Below are 17,456 nucleotides of genomic sequence, written 5' to 3' on the forward strand. Positions count from 1 at the left end.
CGATCCTGTAGGATCCGCATAGAGGCTTTCTGTCACATGTCGATTGTAAACAGAGACTCTGACGTCACGTTCCGACTTTTATCACACTGCACCCCCCCCCCCACACTTTTTGCTGGTACTGCAACTCGCGCATGTGTCGCGTTCATTTCTGAGGACCTGCTCAGAGGACACGTCAAACGAATGCTGGGAACGTGTGGCAGCCATGATGCGTGCGCGTACGTGTTCTGAGCATGAAGTATAAACAAGCCCTAAGAGTCGAGATCTTGTAACTAATAAGAAGTTTTGTTTTTTTAGATACAAGAGGGCTTGTCACATTTTTTCTTTACTCTTTTCGCAATGTATTGTTATATTGACTCGCTTTGTATTATTGTCGCACTGTTTTGTTTATAGATTTTTTTAAATTTATTATTTCACTAGTGTTTTTTGGTTTGTGGGGTTTTCATGCATGTTATGAAGTTTATTTGTATTCATTCAAGCCTTGACGAGTTGTATTATATCTAGTTACTTGTTGTTTGTAAAAAAGTTATGACTCTATAAGGGCATGAGCATTTGTTTGTTAGGGGTTGCCACAGCGGATCACCTTCTTTATTATCTTTCTGTCATCTGCATTATATTCTGTTACACCTATCACCTGCATGTCCTCTCTCACCACATCCATAAACCTTCGCTTACGCCTTCCTCTTTTCTTCTTCCCTGGCAGCTCTATCCTTAGCATCCTTCTCCCAATATACTCAGCATCTCTCCTCTGCACATGTCCAAACCAAATAACGTCTACTTGAAATAACAAACAGAATATACTTCACTTAAGTTATATTTCAAGAATATTCTGGTGAATACTTGGGGAACAAAGCAACTGGCAACAACAGATACTCACTCCTGTTCAATTCCTAATTCGTTAAACAAATCTTATAGAAAATGCAAATTTGATAAAACACACAAGTATATATTACTGTAAAACCACTCCCTCCAAATACTGTGTATGTGTGTGTGTATATATATTTTATATATAAATATATATATTTGGTTACACAGTTGCACAGATTCATTCAGGGTTTTCAAAAAACAAACTTTATTCATAAACAGCATAATAAAGCATAAAGCAGAGGATGTCTGGGGGAGAAGTGAGACAATGCAATAAGACAAAAGGACAGCTGCTCAGCTATACAGGCTTTTAAATGTTCTAAGCACCATGCAAGAAGCAGACCACGTGGCACAGCAGCAGCAAAGCTTATCGAGCAAAGAGGAGGTAAAAAACTATTTGTTTCCCATTGTATCGCCATTTAAGAGGGGGTTTTGGAGGAGCGACCGCGTCTTCTAGGGGTGCATTGTGCAATAGTTTCTTTCCCCAAGCAGTCCGGCTCCTGAACACCATGCTGCCCTCCTCCACACTGGACTCTCTACTCCACACACTCTCTGGATTACATAACACTACATAATACTGTACATTTTTTTTTTTATCATAGTTATATATATATATCTTGTGTATTGCACCTTTTGACTCTGGAGGACGATATTTCGTTCCACTGTGTACTGTAAGTATATTGTTAGGATGGCAATAAAGCACTACTTGACTTGACTTGACTTGACTTGCATTCAGCCCTCTTCTTCACACCCCCTCCCCTCAGCTTTATTCACATTTTCGTGAATTAAGCAACTCTCCAAACCAGGTTCAAACAGGCGTGACAGGACATCGACCTGGCTCTGAGCACGTTAATGCAGATGTCTCACAGTAAAACTACAGTCATATGAAAAAGTGATAAAGTAGCAGCTTCCTTTAAATATATGACATGCCTTATGGAAACAGTAGTATTTCAGCAGTGACATTAAGTTTATTGGATTAACAGAAAATATGCAATATGCATCATAAAATTAGACAGGTGCATAAATTTGGGCACCCCAACAGAAATATTACATCAATACTTAGTTGAGCCTCCTTTTGCAAATATAACAACCTCTAGACGCCTTCAATAGCCTTTGATGAGTGTCTGGATTATGGATGGAGGTATTTTTGACCATTCTTCCATACAAAATCTCTCCAGTTCAGTTAAATTTGATGGCTGCCGAGCATGGACAGCCTGCTTCAAATCATCCCATAGATTTTCGATGATATTCAAGTCAGGGAACTGTGACGGCCATTCCAGAACATTGTACTTCTCCCTCTGCATGAATGCCTTTGTAGATTTCAAACTGAGTTTTGGGTCATTGTCTTATTGGAATATCCAACCCCTGCGTAACTTCAACTTTGTGACTGATGCTTGAACATTATCCTGAAGAATTTGTTGATATTGGGTTGAATTCATCCAACTCTCGACTTTAACAAGGGTCCCAGTCCCTGAACTAGCCACACAGCCACACAGCATGATAGAACCTCCACCAAATTTGACAGTAGGTAGCAGGTGTTTATCTTGGAATGTGGTGTTCTTCTTCCGCCATGCAAAGAGCTTTTTGTAATGACCAAATAACTCAATTTTTGTCTCATCAGTCCAAAGGACTTTGTTCCAAAATGAATCTGGCTTGTCCAAATGAGCATTTGCATATAATAAGCATCTCTTTTTGTGGCGCACGTGCAGAAAGGGCTTCTTTCTCATCACCCTGCCATACAGATGTTCTTTGTGCAGTTTGTGCTGAATTGTAGAATGATGTTCAGATACATCATCTGCAGCAAGATGTTCTTGCTGGTCTTGTGAGGTGATCTGTGGGTTGTCTTTAACCATTCTCACAATCCTGTGCATATGTCGCTCCTGCATTTTTCTTGGCCTGCCAGACCTGGGTTTAACAGCAACTATGCCTGTGGCCTTCCATTTTCCAATTCCATTCCTTACAGTTGAAACTGACAGTTTAAACCTCTGAGATAGCTTTTTGTAGCCTTCCCCTAAACCATGATACTGAACAATCTTTGTTTTCAGATCTTTTGAGAGTTGCTTTGAGGATGCCATGCTGTCACTCTTCAGAGGAGAGTCAAAGGGAAGCACAACTTGCAATTGACCACCTTAAATACCTTTTCTCATGATTGGACACACCTGTCTATGAAGTTCAAGGCTTAACGAGCTAATCCAACCAATTTAGTGTTGCAAGTAATCAGTATTGAGCAGTTACATGCATTCAAATCAGCAAAATTACAAGGGTACCCAAATTTTTGCACAGTTAGTTTTTCACTTTTGATTTAATTTCATACAACTAAATACTGCTTCACTAAAAATCTCTGTTCGGAAAACACCCCAGTACTCAGATGTTCCTAGGAAATGAAAGACATACCACGGTTATCTTTTTTGTTGAAAGTACAGCAAATTATTATGCAGGCTGAGAGGGGTTCCCAAACTTTTTCATATGACTGTATATGGTTTCAAGCTCAAGAACCATCTTATGAAACAAGAGTTCATATCTTTCTGATGGTATAGCCATTGAAGAGGAGCGTGATCAGTCTCCAATGTAAAATTATGACCCCATAAATAATAACGGAGTGCATCCATGCCCATTTAATCGCCAAACATTCTTTCTCAATTGTCAAATAATTGCGTTCCAGAGGAAGCAATTTTCTACTTAAAAATGTGATAGGGTGTTCTTCACCATCAAAAACCTGAGACAGGACAGCGCCTAAACAAAACGCACTGCCATTTCAGATTTCTGCCCATGGCCCTTGCTGATCGGCAGGAGGAATGCCCTATTCCCTATGCTCTTAGCCAAGTATGGTGCACCGGCCCTGGAGCCCCCTGTCATCATGAACGAAGGGGAGGAACTGGTGGCTGTCGTAGTAGGTCTTGAGCCCCGATTGCACATTGAACCCAATCTCTCCAGTGAGACCGGGAGAGACTCCTCTAATTCCCTAGAGCGGCTAATTGGCCCATCTTCCACTTCTCAACTTGCACCAGCCACAGAGTGCTTGAAAACCCCGCACTTTCTCGGAAAAGGCGGCTGCCTTTTTAGAGTGATTTGGGATCATTTGGGGGTGAATTTATTGAACAGTTAGTTATACCTGAAGTACATAGGAACATTCTTTTGCAGTTGGCCCATTCTCATGTCTTGGGTGGACACCTAGGGGCTGATAAGATAAGGGATCGATTATCAAAGTGATTTTATTGGCTGAATATGGGAAAAGATGTTGAACAATTCTGTAGCTGGTGTTCTGACTGCCAGATTGTCTCTGCTTATAAACCTCCACGGGCTCCCCTTTTGCCTATGCCTATTTTGGATATTCCTTTTCATAGGGTAGGACTAGATATTGTTGGCCCTTTTCCTAAGAGTAAAAATGGTTATCAACATATTCTTGTGCTGGTTGACTATGAAACACAATATCCTGAAGTTGTTTCTCTGAGAAAAGCCAATTCCTCCGCTGTTGCCAAAGCTCTGAGATGTTTACTCGTATTGGCATCCCTAGTGAAATTTTAAATGATCAGGGCACGCCTTTTACTTCTCACGTGATGAAACAATTATGTAACAACCTTGCCATTAAGAAATTAAGTACGACTGTTTACCATCCACAGACAAATGGACTGACTGAGCGATTTAACAAGACTTTAAAACAGATGATCAGGCGGGTTGCTCATGATGACCCAATGTCTTGGGACTCTGTCTTGCCTTTCCTTATGTTTGTGTTGCAGGAATCACCACAGGCATCCACTGGCTTAAGTCCTTTCAAGCTGTTGTTTGGTAGGCGCCCGCGAGACATCTTGGATGTTGTCCATGAGGAATGGATAGGGATCCGTACTAAAGCTCACGGGCCGAGCTTTGAGGATCGGGTAATTTCATTGCAAGACAGGATTTCTAAACTTTCTTCTATCGCTGTGGAGCATCAGCAACGTGAACAAGAAACCCAGAAACGTCTGTACGATAGATGCAGTAAGCTGTGTGAATTCAAACCTGGTGATCGTGTTTTGGTTCTGAGTCCATCTGATCCACACAAGTTCCTAGCAAAATGCCATTATTGAGGAGCGTATGGGGCCAGTGAATTACAAGGTCAGAATACCCGGCCTGCGCAAACCATTCCAGATTTTACATGTTAATCTCTTGAAGGAGTGGCATGACCTGCAGGGGATTTGCGCTTCCTTGGCTGCTGTCTCTCAGACTGATGTTGCCATTGGTGACGATTTGACTGACTCGCAAAAGACAGAGGTGTTATCTTTGATTGAATGAAACAGTGAGATTCTTTCCGCCCTCCGGGCTTGACTCACCTTGCAGGACATAAAATCACTACTGAACCCGGTGTTAGGGGGCAGATGCGCCCTTTCAGAAGCTGGCATTGGGTGTTATTCGTGAAAGTAAGAGTGAGTGGTGCAGTCCCCTTGTATTAGTCCCAATACTGGATGGTTCAGTTCAGTTCTGTATCGATTTCAGATGCTTGAATAAGGTCTCCAAATTTGATGCTTACCCAATGCCTATGTTGATGAACTGTTGGAAAAGCTGGATCAAGCATCCAATATCCCCACTTCTGGTACCACTTGTCACGCTTGGGTTACACAGTTGCACAGATTCATTCAGAGTTTTCAAGAAACAAACTTTATTCATAAATAGCATAACAAAGCATAAAGCAGAGGACGTCTAGGGGAGAAGTGAGACAAGGCAATAAGACAAAAGAACAGCTGCTATACAGGCTTTTAAATGTTCTAAGTGCCATGCGAGAAGCAGATCACGTGGCACTGCAGAGTTAATCGAGCAAAGAAGAGGTAAAAAACTATTTGTTTTCCATTGTATCGCCAGTTAATATGGGGTTTCAGAGAAGCGACCGCATCTTCTAGGGGTGCGTTCAGCCCTCTTCTTTACTATATTATATAAGCATATGATGCTGACGTCTGAGGTTCGATCCCTGAGAGGGGTGCAATGGAGTGTGTATGCCTGATGAGCCCAAATAAGGGCAAAACACGTGTTGTGTACTCTTTGCATTATTTGACAGTAAGCTATGTAACATTCTATGATTTGCTTCTGCAACTGAGAGGGCCCCGTGGCTGATGTTTGCAGACTGGCAGACCAACCACATGCGTTACCTGGAAGGTAACCACCCATACAATCAGATCTAGATTCAGACTACGAATGCTATGAATGATATTACTCCAATCTCCAGGCTGTCAAATAAACGAACCACACGCCGTGGCGCAGTGTAAAGAGGCTTCGCTTCTGACGCTGATGTCTGACGTTTGATCCCCGAGAGGGGTGCAGTGGAGTGTATACGCCTGATGAGCCCTATTAAGGTCGAAACACGTGTTGCATATTCTTTGCATTATTTGACAGTAAACTATGTAAACACATATTATATAATGTAGAAGTATCATTTTATTTTGCCTGAAATTGCACCAATATGCATTATTGGTAATGTTTTCATTAAAAAAAAAAAAAAAAGCTCGCCAAGTACCAATGAATGCAAAGTGCCTGTTGCTCACTGGGATAGGCTCCAACTATCCCACAACCCCACCCTGGAGAAGCATGTATAGTAATGGATGGAATGATCAGGAAGATATAAGCTTTTTTTCAGGTATCTGATTAAATTTGAGCTCCTTGTCTGTTTGCCCACACTGGACCAGTGTTTTCATGTGCAAATCACTAATGGGCCATTGTTGGCTGCCCACATTGAAACAAAATGTTTGCCCACACTATGCCTACACTCGTCCAATGTCAATTTGTTTCCTGGGTTGTGTATTGTAATGATTGTGTTGATAAGAATTATTTATGAACATTTTGAAATTTTGTAACTAAAAACAGCATCATTCATATGCAGTTTAATTAATGCTCAGGAATATGTTAAAAATTTTGTAACGGTAAATATTTTAACTGAGATAGGGTCTGACCTTAGTATACTTCTCATACATTGCAACAGACTCTGATATTGTTAGGTTTTCATTGTTTGTTGGGAGGACAAAGGAACAAAACTACTAACTATACTGTACTTTGTGATTCAAGTACGTTATGGTAAAAATATATTTGGAAAACAATATAAAATAAACAGAGCCTACTTTTTATACAAAAACAGCTGTGACATGGGTGATCACAGACCCTTTGTACACCTTTCAAGTTCTCTGCCCTCTTAACTATTCCTGTCATGTGTACTGTTATCTCCCTGGAAAACTGCCGAATTGTCTTGAAATGTGTGATAAAGCAAACTCCGCTAAATTTGTTGGACTTGCTAAATCTGTGTTTGAAAAAGACCTGCTTGTTAGGCTAAAGCATTCTATCAGAAAATGCATTCTTCTTATTATCATTAATACTATTAAAGTGTTGTTCTTTAAAATTTGTAAATTTTGATGCCTAAAAATGTTTATCTACTCAGATGATTTACAAATCAGAAAAAAATCACATTGTTCATATATTTTAATATAAATACTCAGTGTATGAGCAAAATAAGTCATGGACATTAAATGCATTTCTTTATTCTTAAAAACTGTCACCCACCTGACAACAGCATAGGGTCTTTTTCCACTGATTTTCGAACATGATCTGATTCCCCAGTTAGAGAGCTCTCATCAATTTTGAGATCATTTCCTTGAATGAGGACACCATCTGCAGGAAGCAAGTCACCTGTAACAAGAAAAGAAAACTTTAACCAATAAATAAGAGTATTTTAATAATTATGGTTACTACAGAATAAAGAATGTTTATGTGGCACACTCAAAAAAAAAAAAAAAAAAGTGGCCACAATAGTTTCTTATTAATGTAATAAATCGCCAAAAGTGAATACTTTCACAGGTTAGTGTACAATAAATTGGAGTATTTTACCTTTTAACTGAGAGTCAAGTATACTCAGAACGTTACAGTAGTATTCTGATATGTATTGCTACAGAGGTGCGAAGTTAAAACTCGCTAAATGCAGGCAGCGAGCTGCTTGTTTGCAAAGACAGCTGCTGCGCTGTAGATAGACGGCAGTGCTGTGGATCATTAACCAGACAAGAGTGTGGCTTTTTAAATAGTTGCTCGGCTCCTAACAAATTGGTAGTCTTGTTAAATGTATATTTTGTAAACTGCATTAGGTGTAAATAAGTTATAGAATGGCTGAAATGTTGTGATGAATGGTTATTATGTTGTTATCTATACTAATAAAAGGCAAAGCCCTCACTCACTCACTCACTCACTCACTCACTCACTCACTCACTCACTCACTCACTCACTCACTGACTGACTCACTCACTGACTGACTCACTCATCACTAATTGTCCAACTTCCCGTGTAGGTGGAAGGCTGAAATTTGGCAGGTTCATTCCTTACAGCTTACTTACGAAAGTTAGGCAGGTTTCATTTCGAAATTCTTCACGTAACGGTCATAACTGGAACCTCTTTTTTGTCCATATACTGTAATAGACTGCAGCTCGATGGTCGTGGGAGGCGGAGTTGCGTATCGCGTCATCACGCCTCCCACGTAATTACGTGAACTGACTGTGAATGCAGTACATAGAAAACAAGGAAGAGCCCCAAAGAGCGCTGAAGAAAACATTCATTACACAATTGAGAAGGCAGCGAAACAATAAGAAGCGAGCGAGTGACGCATACAAGCATATTCATAAGTGCAGCTACTGCGGAAACAAAGCACGGTGTAAACCGTAAGTTTAAATTAAGTTTATAGAAACGCTCCCGCTGCCGTTTGTAATACCATATTCGCGACATACAAGTTTAATGAGAAGACACGAGGTATAAACGAGACTTTGGATCACTTTGTAACAGAGTTAAAATTGCTGTAGCGAGAAACTTGTGTGTGTATGTATGTGTGTATATGTATGTGTATATATATATGTTGATATGTGTATATATATATATATGTATATATATGTGGATGTGTATATGTATATTTATATATGCAGATATGTGTATATGTAGATATGTATATTTATGTATATATGTATATGTATATATATATGTTTACATTACCTCTTTAACACATTACTTCTCTGCTGCGAAGCGCGGGTATTTTGCTAGTACATGTATAAATATGAACCTGGTAGTTATGAAAGTGTTTGAAATATGATAAGAGTAGCATTGAAGATTTTTGATTAATGCTGAATGCTAATGTTTCATACCTTTAGAAATGTTATTTAAAAAAAGGGTTATATAATGAAGAGATTAGTTGTGCCTCTGCAAATAATTTAATACAGCACATAGCTTGATTACAGTATTTCTGTAATCTTTTTCTATATTACCCTAATGGCTAGGGATTGCTTACTGTATGTACATGTGTATGTATATGTGATTTATTGAGACTCTTGGTGGAATGAAGAGGTATTGGGAACACACCTGAGAATGCGAATGTAAAATAGTGAAATATATATGCAGGGTTATAATGACTTTATTGAATGTGAATAAACAGACGCAACTTGGACAACAAACTGAAAGCGATGTGCTCTCATTGCTGCTCCACTTTACCTATTTCACAGGGCCAAAGACCTGGATTACGTCACCATTGATGGCCAGTGAAGTTCAGTTCCTGAACTGGTTGATGTAGCTCATCCTCTGGTGGAGGCGAAGTTTGTGTACACTTCGGGATTTGCTACTTTCGTCATTTCTGTTGCTGTGGCCCACTAGTGGGGCCTGTAACATTTAACTGACTAGACTCATGCTGTCCATAAACTGTGTTTTCATTTTATTTTCTTTTTTCTGATAAAGATGACAAAACTTTGCCCAAAGTTACAGAATATCATTATCATTTATGGATATTTTGAAGCACCTTGAAATATAATTTTTCACCGATTGTTGCTTTGGACTTTATTATTGTCATTGTTCAAATTGCTTAGAAAAATTAAGAGCCAAAATACAGTATGTGTTAAACGTAAAATACAATTTGTGATATTAATATGATATGCCCTTGTAGAATGCTAGGCAGTCAAACTTTGGGCACAGCTGGTAGATCTGCCACCTCATAGATCATCCATCCATCCATTTTCCAACCCGCTGAATCCTAACACAGGGTCACGGGGGTCTGCTGGAGCCAATCCCAGCCAACACAGGGCACAAGGCAGGGACCAATCCCGGGCAGAGTGCCAACCCACCGCAGGACACACACAAACACACCCACACACCAAGCACACACTAGGGCCAATTTAGAATCGCCAATCCACCTAACCTGCATGTCTTTGGAAGGTGGGAGGAAACAGGAGTGCCCGGAGGAAACCCACGCAGACACGGGGAGAACATGCAAACTCCACGCAGGGAGGACCCGGGAATCGAACCCAGGTCCCCAGATCTCCCAACTGCGAGGCAGCAGTGCTACCCACTGCGCCACCGTGCCGCCCCCTCATAGATCAATGGATTTAAATCTGATAGAATATTTATGTTCTCCCTGTGCCTGTGTGTGTTTTCCTCCCATATTCCCAAAGATGTGCTTCTTAGATTATTTGGCAATACCCTGCTAGTCCAGTGAGAGTTTGTGTTTGTGAACAGGTCCTGGAATTGACTGGTGGAAATTCAAGGGATGTTTCCTGCCTTGCTCTTAGCCCTACTGAGATAGGGTCCTGCCCCTATCTGACCTTAAATTGGATTAAACATGTTTGAGTGGGAAATGTCTAAAAATGCTTGACACATAACATCTATCAATTTTCTATACCCACTTTATCCTGAACATTGTTTTGGGGGAGCTGGAGGATATTAGTGCAAGCATAGTGAGCTAGGCAGGAACAATTCCTGGACACGGCACCAGTCCATCAAAGGGCAAGCACACTCATGCTAGGGCCAATTTAGCATCGGCAGTCCACCTAATCTGCATGTTTTTGGACTATGGGAGGAAATTGGAGGAAAACCATGCAGAATTGGAGAACATACAAAATACTGAAAATTTCTCTTTCAGGCTACTGGGTCCTTCTTCTTAGAGTTTGTAAGGGAATGTTATTGTAAAATACATCCACTAGAGAGCAGTATGCTTTTAAAAATAGGCATACAGAGATAAAGAGTCTAGTTGGAGGTAATGAATCAGTATCAACTGCAGAAAGTAAAGAGACAAAATTACATGTCTGTTTTCAAGACCTTTTATGTACACCTAAGAGAGCATGGAAACATAATTTGGTGATGAGACAAATAAACACCACAAGAAATGTTTATTTTCCATCTGTTATCAGTACCATTCATCCATTTCCTAGCAAACCAATATTTTATTCCCTGTTTAAAAATGGTCTTTTTACTTGCAACTACAGGGGGAAAAAAGTTGCTAGATTAGAGGAAAACAGTGTTTTTCGGCATGCACTTGAGCTAGAGGGACATAGGCATCTGCTTCAAAAAGAACATTTTTTTTGAAAAGTTATCAGAAATATAGAATACAATTTCAAGAACCTGATAATATTTTTTATAATTTTATCCCTATAAGGACCATTGGAAATATGTAACTTTTAATACAGTAAAAGACAAATGTATGTAACACAGTTTTGAGATGTTTTCTAGAGCAAAACATTAATCTAGATAAAGAAGTGTGCTGTGCATACTAAAATGGCACTGTATAACCCTGACATTCTTACAGTTATACCACTTGTGCCGTCCACAGTTCGCAAATATCCAAGAGGTGGTTTCCAAAGGAAGGAAAGGAAAAGGTTGTTTGATGTTCTTACAGACTGACAGGATGAGTTAGTACTACAGATGTATCTCCACCAATAATATGGCCAACAAAACATTTGTGAAGCTGCAAAATTTAAATACAATGCAGGCAGAAGGAGGTTCTAAAATATTGTGCCATTACTATTCTGCATTATATGTAAATTAAAAAATATCATCCAGTGACTATTTCATGTTGTAGAATTAATTGTATGCATGATACTCAACACAGATAGTCCCAGGTTTAATTCCTGACTGTGTGAAGTTTGCATGTTTCCCACCACATTCCAAAGACATGCTTTTTAAGTTAATTGGTGACTTAAAACCAGTCCTGTGTGAGTAACTATAAAATACTGCTAGGATGGGTATGGCCAACAATGACACAATTTTGAAATAAGTGTTCTCTCAAAAACTAAATGAGTGATTGAACATACAAGCTTATCATCTAATCTGCATGCCAAATGGAAAATTATACATATAAACACAAACAAAAAAATGTGTTATATTTTCTGTAGCGCATATTCCATTTGTTGATAGCCTGCTTACAAATATTCCTCTTTGGTTACATAAAGTACTATAAAGTATGTGATCTGACATGTCTGGTTCCATCTAATAAATATAGCTGATTTCATAGAATGACCGAGAGTACTTTTAAGTACAGTGCCAAAGAGCAGTCAAATAAGCCAAGATCAAAACACTACATTTAAGATTATCAAACAAGTTTGAAGGGCAAAAAGAAATGAAGTTACAAAACAGATGTTTGTTGTAACAAAAGAGAATTCATTTAAAAAAACATTGCTAAAGAATTATTAGTTCTTTTGAAGTGTTTCTTTTATTTTCAGAAATTTCAGACACCATTTGATGCAACAGTTAAACCTTAAATAGTTGGTTGTCCATGACATCACATGTAATAAACACAACCTACAGTCAACTCCTGGTCTTGACCACTTGGATGAGATCCTTCTGCGAGAGGCTAACATCAGCTTTGTTGGCAACTGGGATCTCTTCTGGGAGAGACCACTTTTCTACAGATATGATGGCCAATATTCTTATAGCTTCAGCCCTTGGGTCCTCTCCAAAAAGATCACTGGTCTTTGTTGACTATGTAGCTTTAGACCTAATGTTAACTATAAACCTGTGTTAAGTGAACCCACTGCAGAAGTATTATGTCCTATCATGGTTTTACTAAAAATTCTGGAAAAAGTGGTATAAATGAAAACTCAATTGCCATTACAAGATGCTCGAACACCACAATTCAGATGTGTTCTTCCAAGACCTTACATGTGGCTTTATTAAATATTCTAGCAATAACATGACTTTTTGCTTTGTGCCCTCCCCCACCATAACTCATCATCTATGGGGGAGGAGCAAAAGCATTAACACATCAAAAATTTTGATCTCTGGTTTTCAACAGATCGATATTTTAGGGTCCCCTGATACCGAAAATAGATATTTCAATGATGGGTGTGTGTCTGTCTGTGTGTTTGTGTGTCTGTCTGTCATAGATTCCGGAGGACAGAAAAGCGGCTGGACGGAAAAATTCCAAACTCAAAACTTAAGCCTGATATGAGATGACAATGTGCCGATTTGTTTTTGAGCCAAATCATATAAGAGAAAGAGGCACTCTAGAGGAACCCTCAAATACCGTAATTCTGCAATTAATTATGAATTCTTCTCATTGCTATCATAATGACCCATTTTAAGATCAGAAAGATCAGTATCAGAGCGGTAAATAATTACTGAAATGTTATAGAATAGTTCAGGTAATTACCTACCGACGCTTAAGTTTGAATTTTTACAAACATATTATTAGTGAAAGGAAAACTTTGTAGTATTGAGTGAAACATGTTAAGTGAAGCAGCACCTTTGAATTAAAATTTTGTTCCTTCTGTTCATCAAGGTAAAAAAGGCAGAGGTTTAGCAAGTACAGTGGAACCTCGGTTTGTGAGTAACTTGGTTTACGAGTGTTTTGCAAGACGAGCTAAAATTATTAATTAATTTTGACTTGATAAACGAGCGAGGTCTTGCAGTACGAGTAGTATGTATACGCTTTGTCTGCTGAGCGTCATGTGATCACAACTGAGCTGATGGTTCTTCTCTCTCTCTATCGCTGCATGATTGTGGGCAATTGTGCCTCACTCATATAGTCAACATCTGTACGAGCGTATACTGTTTACTACAGCATTGTGACTCTGTGTGTGTGTGTGTGTGCGCGCGCGCACGTGTGTGTGCTGTGACGTGAGAGTCCCTATTATGTGCCCCAAAACACGAGGCTGAGTCTCAGTACTTTAGCGACACCAGCTTTATTATGCTTGAAACAGCAACAGTGCAGTTATTTATTGTAGCGGGATCTGCCACTCTCATATACACAGACACAGCAGTCAGGCTGGGCCGTGGCCAAGTAGTACTGTGCCCTGCGCATTTCTAAAGTTCCCTGTTCTTTGTATCACCCATCGACGGCAGGCACTTATAGCATGTCCGTGATCTTTTCGGATTCGCTTTTATGACGAACTGCTACAGCACTGGGAGACTGCGATTGCTTTGGGACGCTCTTCCGCATGTCGTCCCGTTGGGTGGAATCCCACAGGAGTTTAGAAACTCACTCATACCAGCCATGATTCTTTTCAACGATAAAGTGCAGATTAATTTGTTTTATGTATTTTTACTTTATATTTTGTATTAATCATTTTTATATAAATAGTTTTGGGTTGTGGAACGAATCATCTGAGTTTCCATTATTTCTTATGGGGAAATTCACTTTGATATACGAGTGCTTTGGACTGAGGGCACGTTTCCGGAACGAATTATGCTTGCAAACCAAGGTTCCACTGTATTTTTTGAACCAATTAAACTGTAAAGATACCAGTTTTGGTACTTTTGCGTCTTTAGAGAGTTTTGCTGCAGCTAGTCAAGGAATCGTAGTCCCTTGTGTTGATCATTTACAGACCTCCAAAATATAATGTATCCTTTATCAAGGAATTCTCAGACTTAATATCTATATTATAACTAGTTATAACAGGATCCTAATTGTAGACAATTTCATGTGGAAAACCAGTTGCTACACCCCTTTGATCTCTGAAAGCAAGTCAGCCACCCTACATACTGTATAAGGGAAGGACACATGCTGGATTTAGTCATTTCAAAAGGACTAAAAGTTGACATGAGGTCATGGATAGGGGTATATCTGATCATTTCTACATTTTATTTGATTTAGAAATGCTGGTAAATAGAACTAAAGAGCAGTGCATTGCTAAAAAAAGTTATGTAAAACATCAGCAGCCTCTAGGTTTGTTAATATTTCGAATAACCAGTCTGAATTTACTACTTTCCCTAATGCAGGTAGTCATGTAACCAGTAAGGTGGAAAATTGGAATACTAAGGTGAGAACTGCACCCAACATACTTCGGTGCTGAAGATTCATAGAGTGTGTGAATATAAGAAATGCAGCAGAGCTAAGCATAAATAGAGGAAAAGTAAATTAGCAGTCCACTTTGAAATATTGAAGGCACATATAACAAAGCAGTCTGTCTTGAGAGGCAGTCCTACTTCTCTAAAATTGTAAATGATAATGCAAGAAATCTAAGAAATTTATTCTCAACTACTTCTACAGTAAACCTCTGCTTAATGAATGGAATTCTTCCTGAAAATGTTTACCAAAACTTGAGGCTTTTGGAAAATTCTTTCAACATAAAATAAATGATATTAGGCATAGAATAATTTCTTAATTAAAACTTTCAAATTGTTTCCTTAGCCTACAGTAATCCCATCAGGCTTTAACTCATCATTAGATACTGAGGTCTTTCCAAATTGTCTAAAGATGGCAGTAGTTAAACCACTGCTCAAGATAAATAATCTAGACTCCTCTGTCTTTGACAGCTTTATTTAGACCTATTTCTTACCTGCCATTTTAAGTAAAGTACAAGAAAAAGCAGTTTTTCGGCAGTTACATGATTACATGATCAAACATTCTATTATTGATATGTTTCAGTCAAATTTTAGAGCAACTCATAGCATAGAAATTGCACTAGTTAAACTAGTAAATGACTCGTGGGACAATGCAGACAAAGGCCAAATATCTGTTCTTGTTCTGTTGACTTGAGTTCAGCATTTAACACCATAAAATACAGTATTCTCATAAGTGCCCTAGACAACAGGTGGGTCTCTTGGACATTGTCTTAATCTGATTTCAGTCTCTATTTTTAACTAACTAATGAGTTTTACTCTACTTTGTCTAGGAAACAGAGTTTCATGGTTTTCAGCTTTTTGCAGATAATCCATCCATCCATTTTCCAACCTGCTGAATCCGAACACAGGGTCACGGGTGTCTGCTGGAGCCAATCCCAGCCAACACAGGGCACAAGGCAGGAAACAATCCCGGGCAGGGTGCCAACCCACCGCAGGACACACACAAACACACCCACACACCAAGCACGCACTAGGGCCAATTTAGAATATGACAGCATAATCACTGCCTTCTTAAACAGAGGGTCATCTCTGTAATAGGTAGAAATAGACTACTTCATGCAGCATACTAAAACAGAATTTTGTTATGTGTTTATTCACTAGCGCAGTGTTTCAGTACTGGGGGGACCACAGAGAAGTACAGGGCCCCAGTAAACTTCAAGGGAAGCCATAAGGTGACTAAAAATAATTATAAAATTGTAGCAAAATACTTTGTCAAGCTAAAGAAGATCTGTCAGTTTTTTTTTAAAAGAAGACTGGTTCATCAACATTTAAAACTATGATTTATATAGTTTCTCTATCTTGTATTACTTTTTATTAGTTCATATATCAAATAGATTTTGAATACCAATGATTCTGAATTTGAAGTATGTTTTTTTGTTGTATTTTGCTTCTGTCAAAAGTGTAATTTTGCTTTTAAATAGGACACAATGCCATTTTGAGAAATGTTGTTTCATTTGTTGACCTGGAAACCAATTCCAGAATTCTCTGCAAGGGACACATTTGTGACGTCATTAAGGTAATGGTATAAAGATCTCACGCATTACTCCTTCACTATCATAGCTTGATGGATAACTCTCCTCTGTAGCTTTGCTAAAAGAACTTTACCTTTTATTACTGCCAGTTAACAAATCCTTGAACTCTGACTCTGATTTTTCTTGATCACACTCTGGTTTTGGGGCAGGATCAGTTTTGATTTCTGGTATTAAGCTTGGTCTGTCATCAACCACCACATGTTCTAGTCATGTTTACTGTTAATTTACTGCCTCTACTGAGTCCGTGTAAAAACATTTTATATACAGTGTGCAATAACTGTTAAGTTTTCTGAAAGACCCCCTTAATGTGTTTTTCATAAATACACATATTATATCTGTATATAGTTTAGATTACGTACATTTACAGCTACCATTAAAATGCATCCTTAATGTGCACATCATGTCCAGATAGAGGTCAATGGATCCTCCCACATACTCACTGTAAATTAGGGTTTAGTGGTCGCTTGTGTCCATCTGTGTAGCACAGCACACTGTAGCTATTAACCTGTAGTTAGAATGGGAATGGACCGCTTGAAATGACCAAACAAGAAAAAGTGAAAAGAACGTGACATGCCACACTGCCATTAAGAACTGCCACAACTGCACTCACTTTTAAAGGCTACATCTCATGCAGATTATATGCAGTGATGAATTCTGTATTTTAGTAATTTGTGGTTATTATTTAATCCCTAAAATGCCTATTCATTTTATGTTATGATTAAGAAATTCAGGCACAAGCAAAATAACTTATGTAATAAAAAAAAAACCATACAGGGTGCTTTGAATGACAAAATTCATTTTGTCTTATGTTTTTAATAAAACACAAGCAGTATAATAGCGCTATCAGCAAATATGCTTTTATTAATAAATGTAAGCTCAAAAACAAGCACCTTTGTTAAGAACGCAGCAAAAATACCAGAGTGTAAATGTTATGGCATGTGTAGGGAGGCCATGAAATTTTGTCATTGTAGG

General features: G+C 38.8%; 1 protein-coding gene across 6 annotated transcripts in view; it reads right to left on the reverse strand.

The window, feature by feature from the left end:
• The window catches only part of atp2b3b (ATPase plasma membrane Ca2+ transporting 3b), a 608,455-nt gene that overhangs the window by 240,983 nt on the left and 350,016 nt on the right, over positions 1–17,456 (reverse strand). For all 6 annotated transcript variants that reach the window (XM_028813571.2, XM_051933859.1, XM_051933861.1 and 3 more), the window contains exon 5: positions 7,378–7,503. In XM_028813571.2, the coding sequence (XP_028669404.2) occupies positions 7,378–7,503 (126 nt within the window). The remainder of the gene's footprint in view (positions 1–7,377; positions 7,504–17,456) is intronic.

This window comes from Erpetoichthys calabaricus, chromosome 11 (genome assembly GCF_900747795.2).
Source record: "Erpetoichthys calabaricus chromosome 11, fErpCal1.3, whole genome shotgun sequence".
Classification (NCBI taxonomy): Eukaryota; Metazoa; Chordata; class Cladistia; order Polypteriformes; family Polypteridae; genus Erpetoichthys; species Erpetoichthys calabaricus.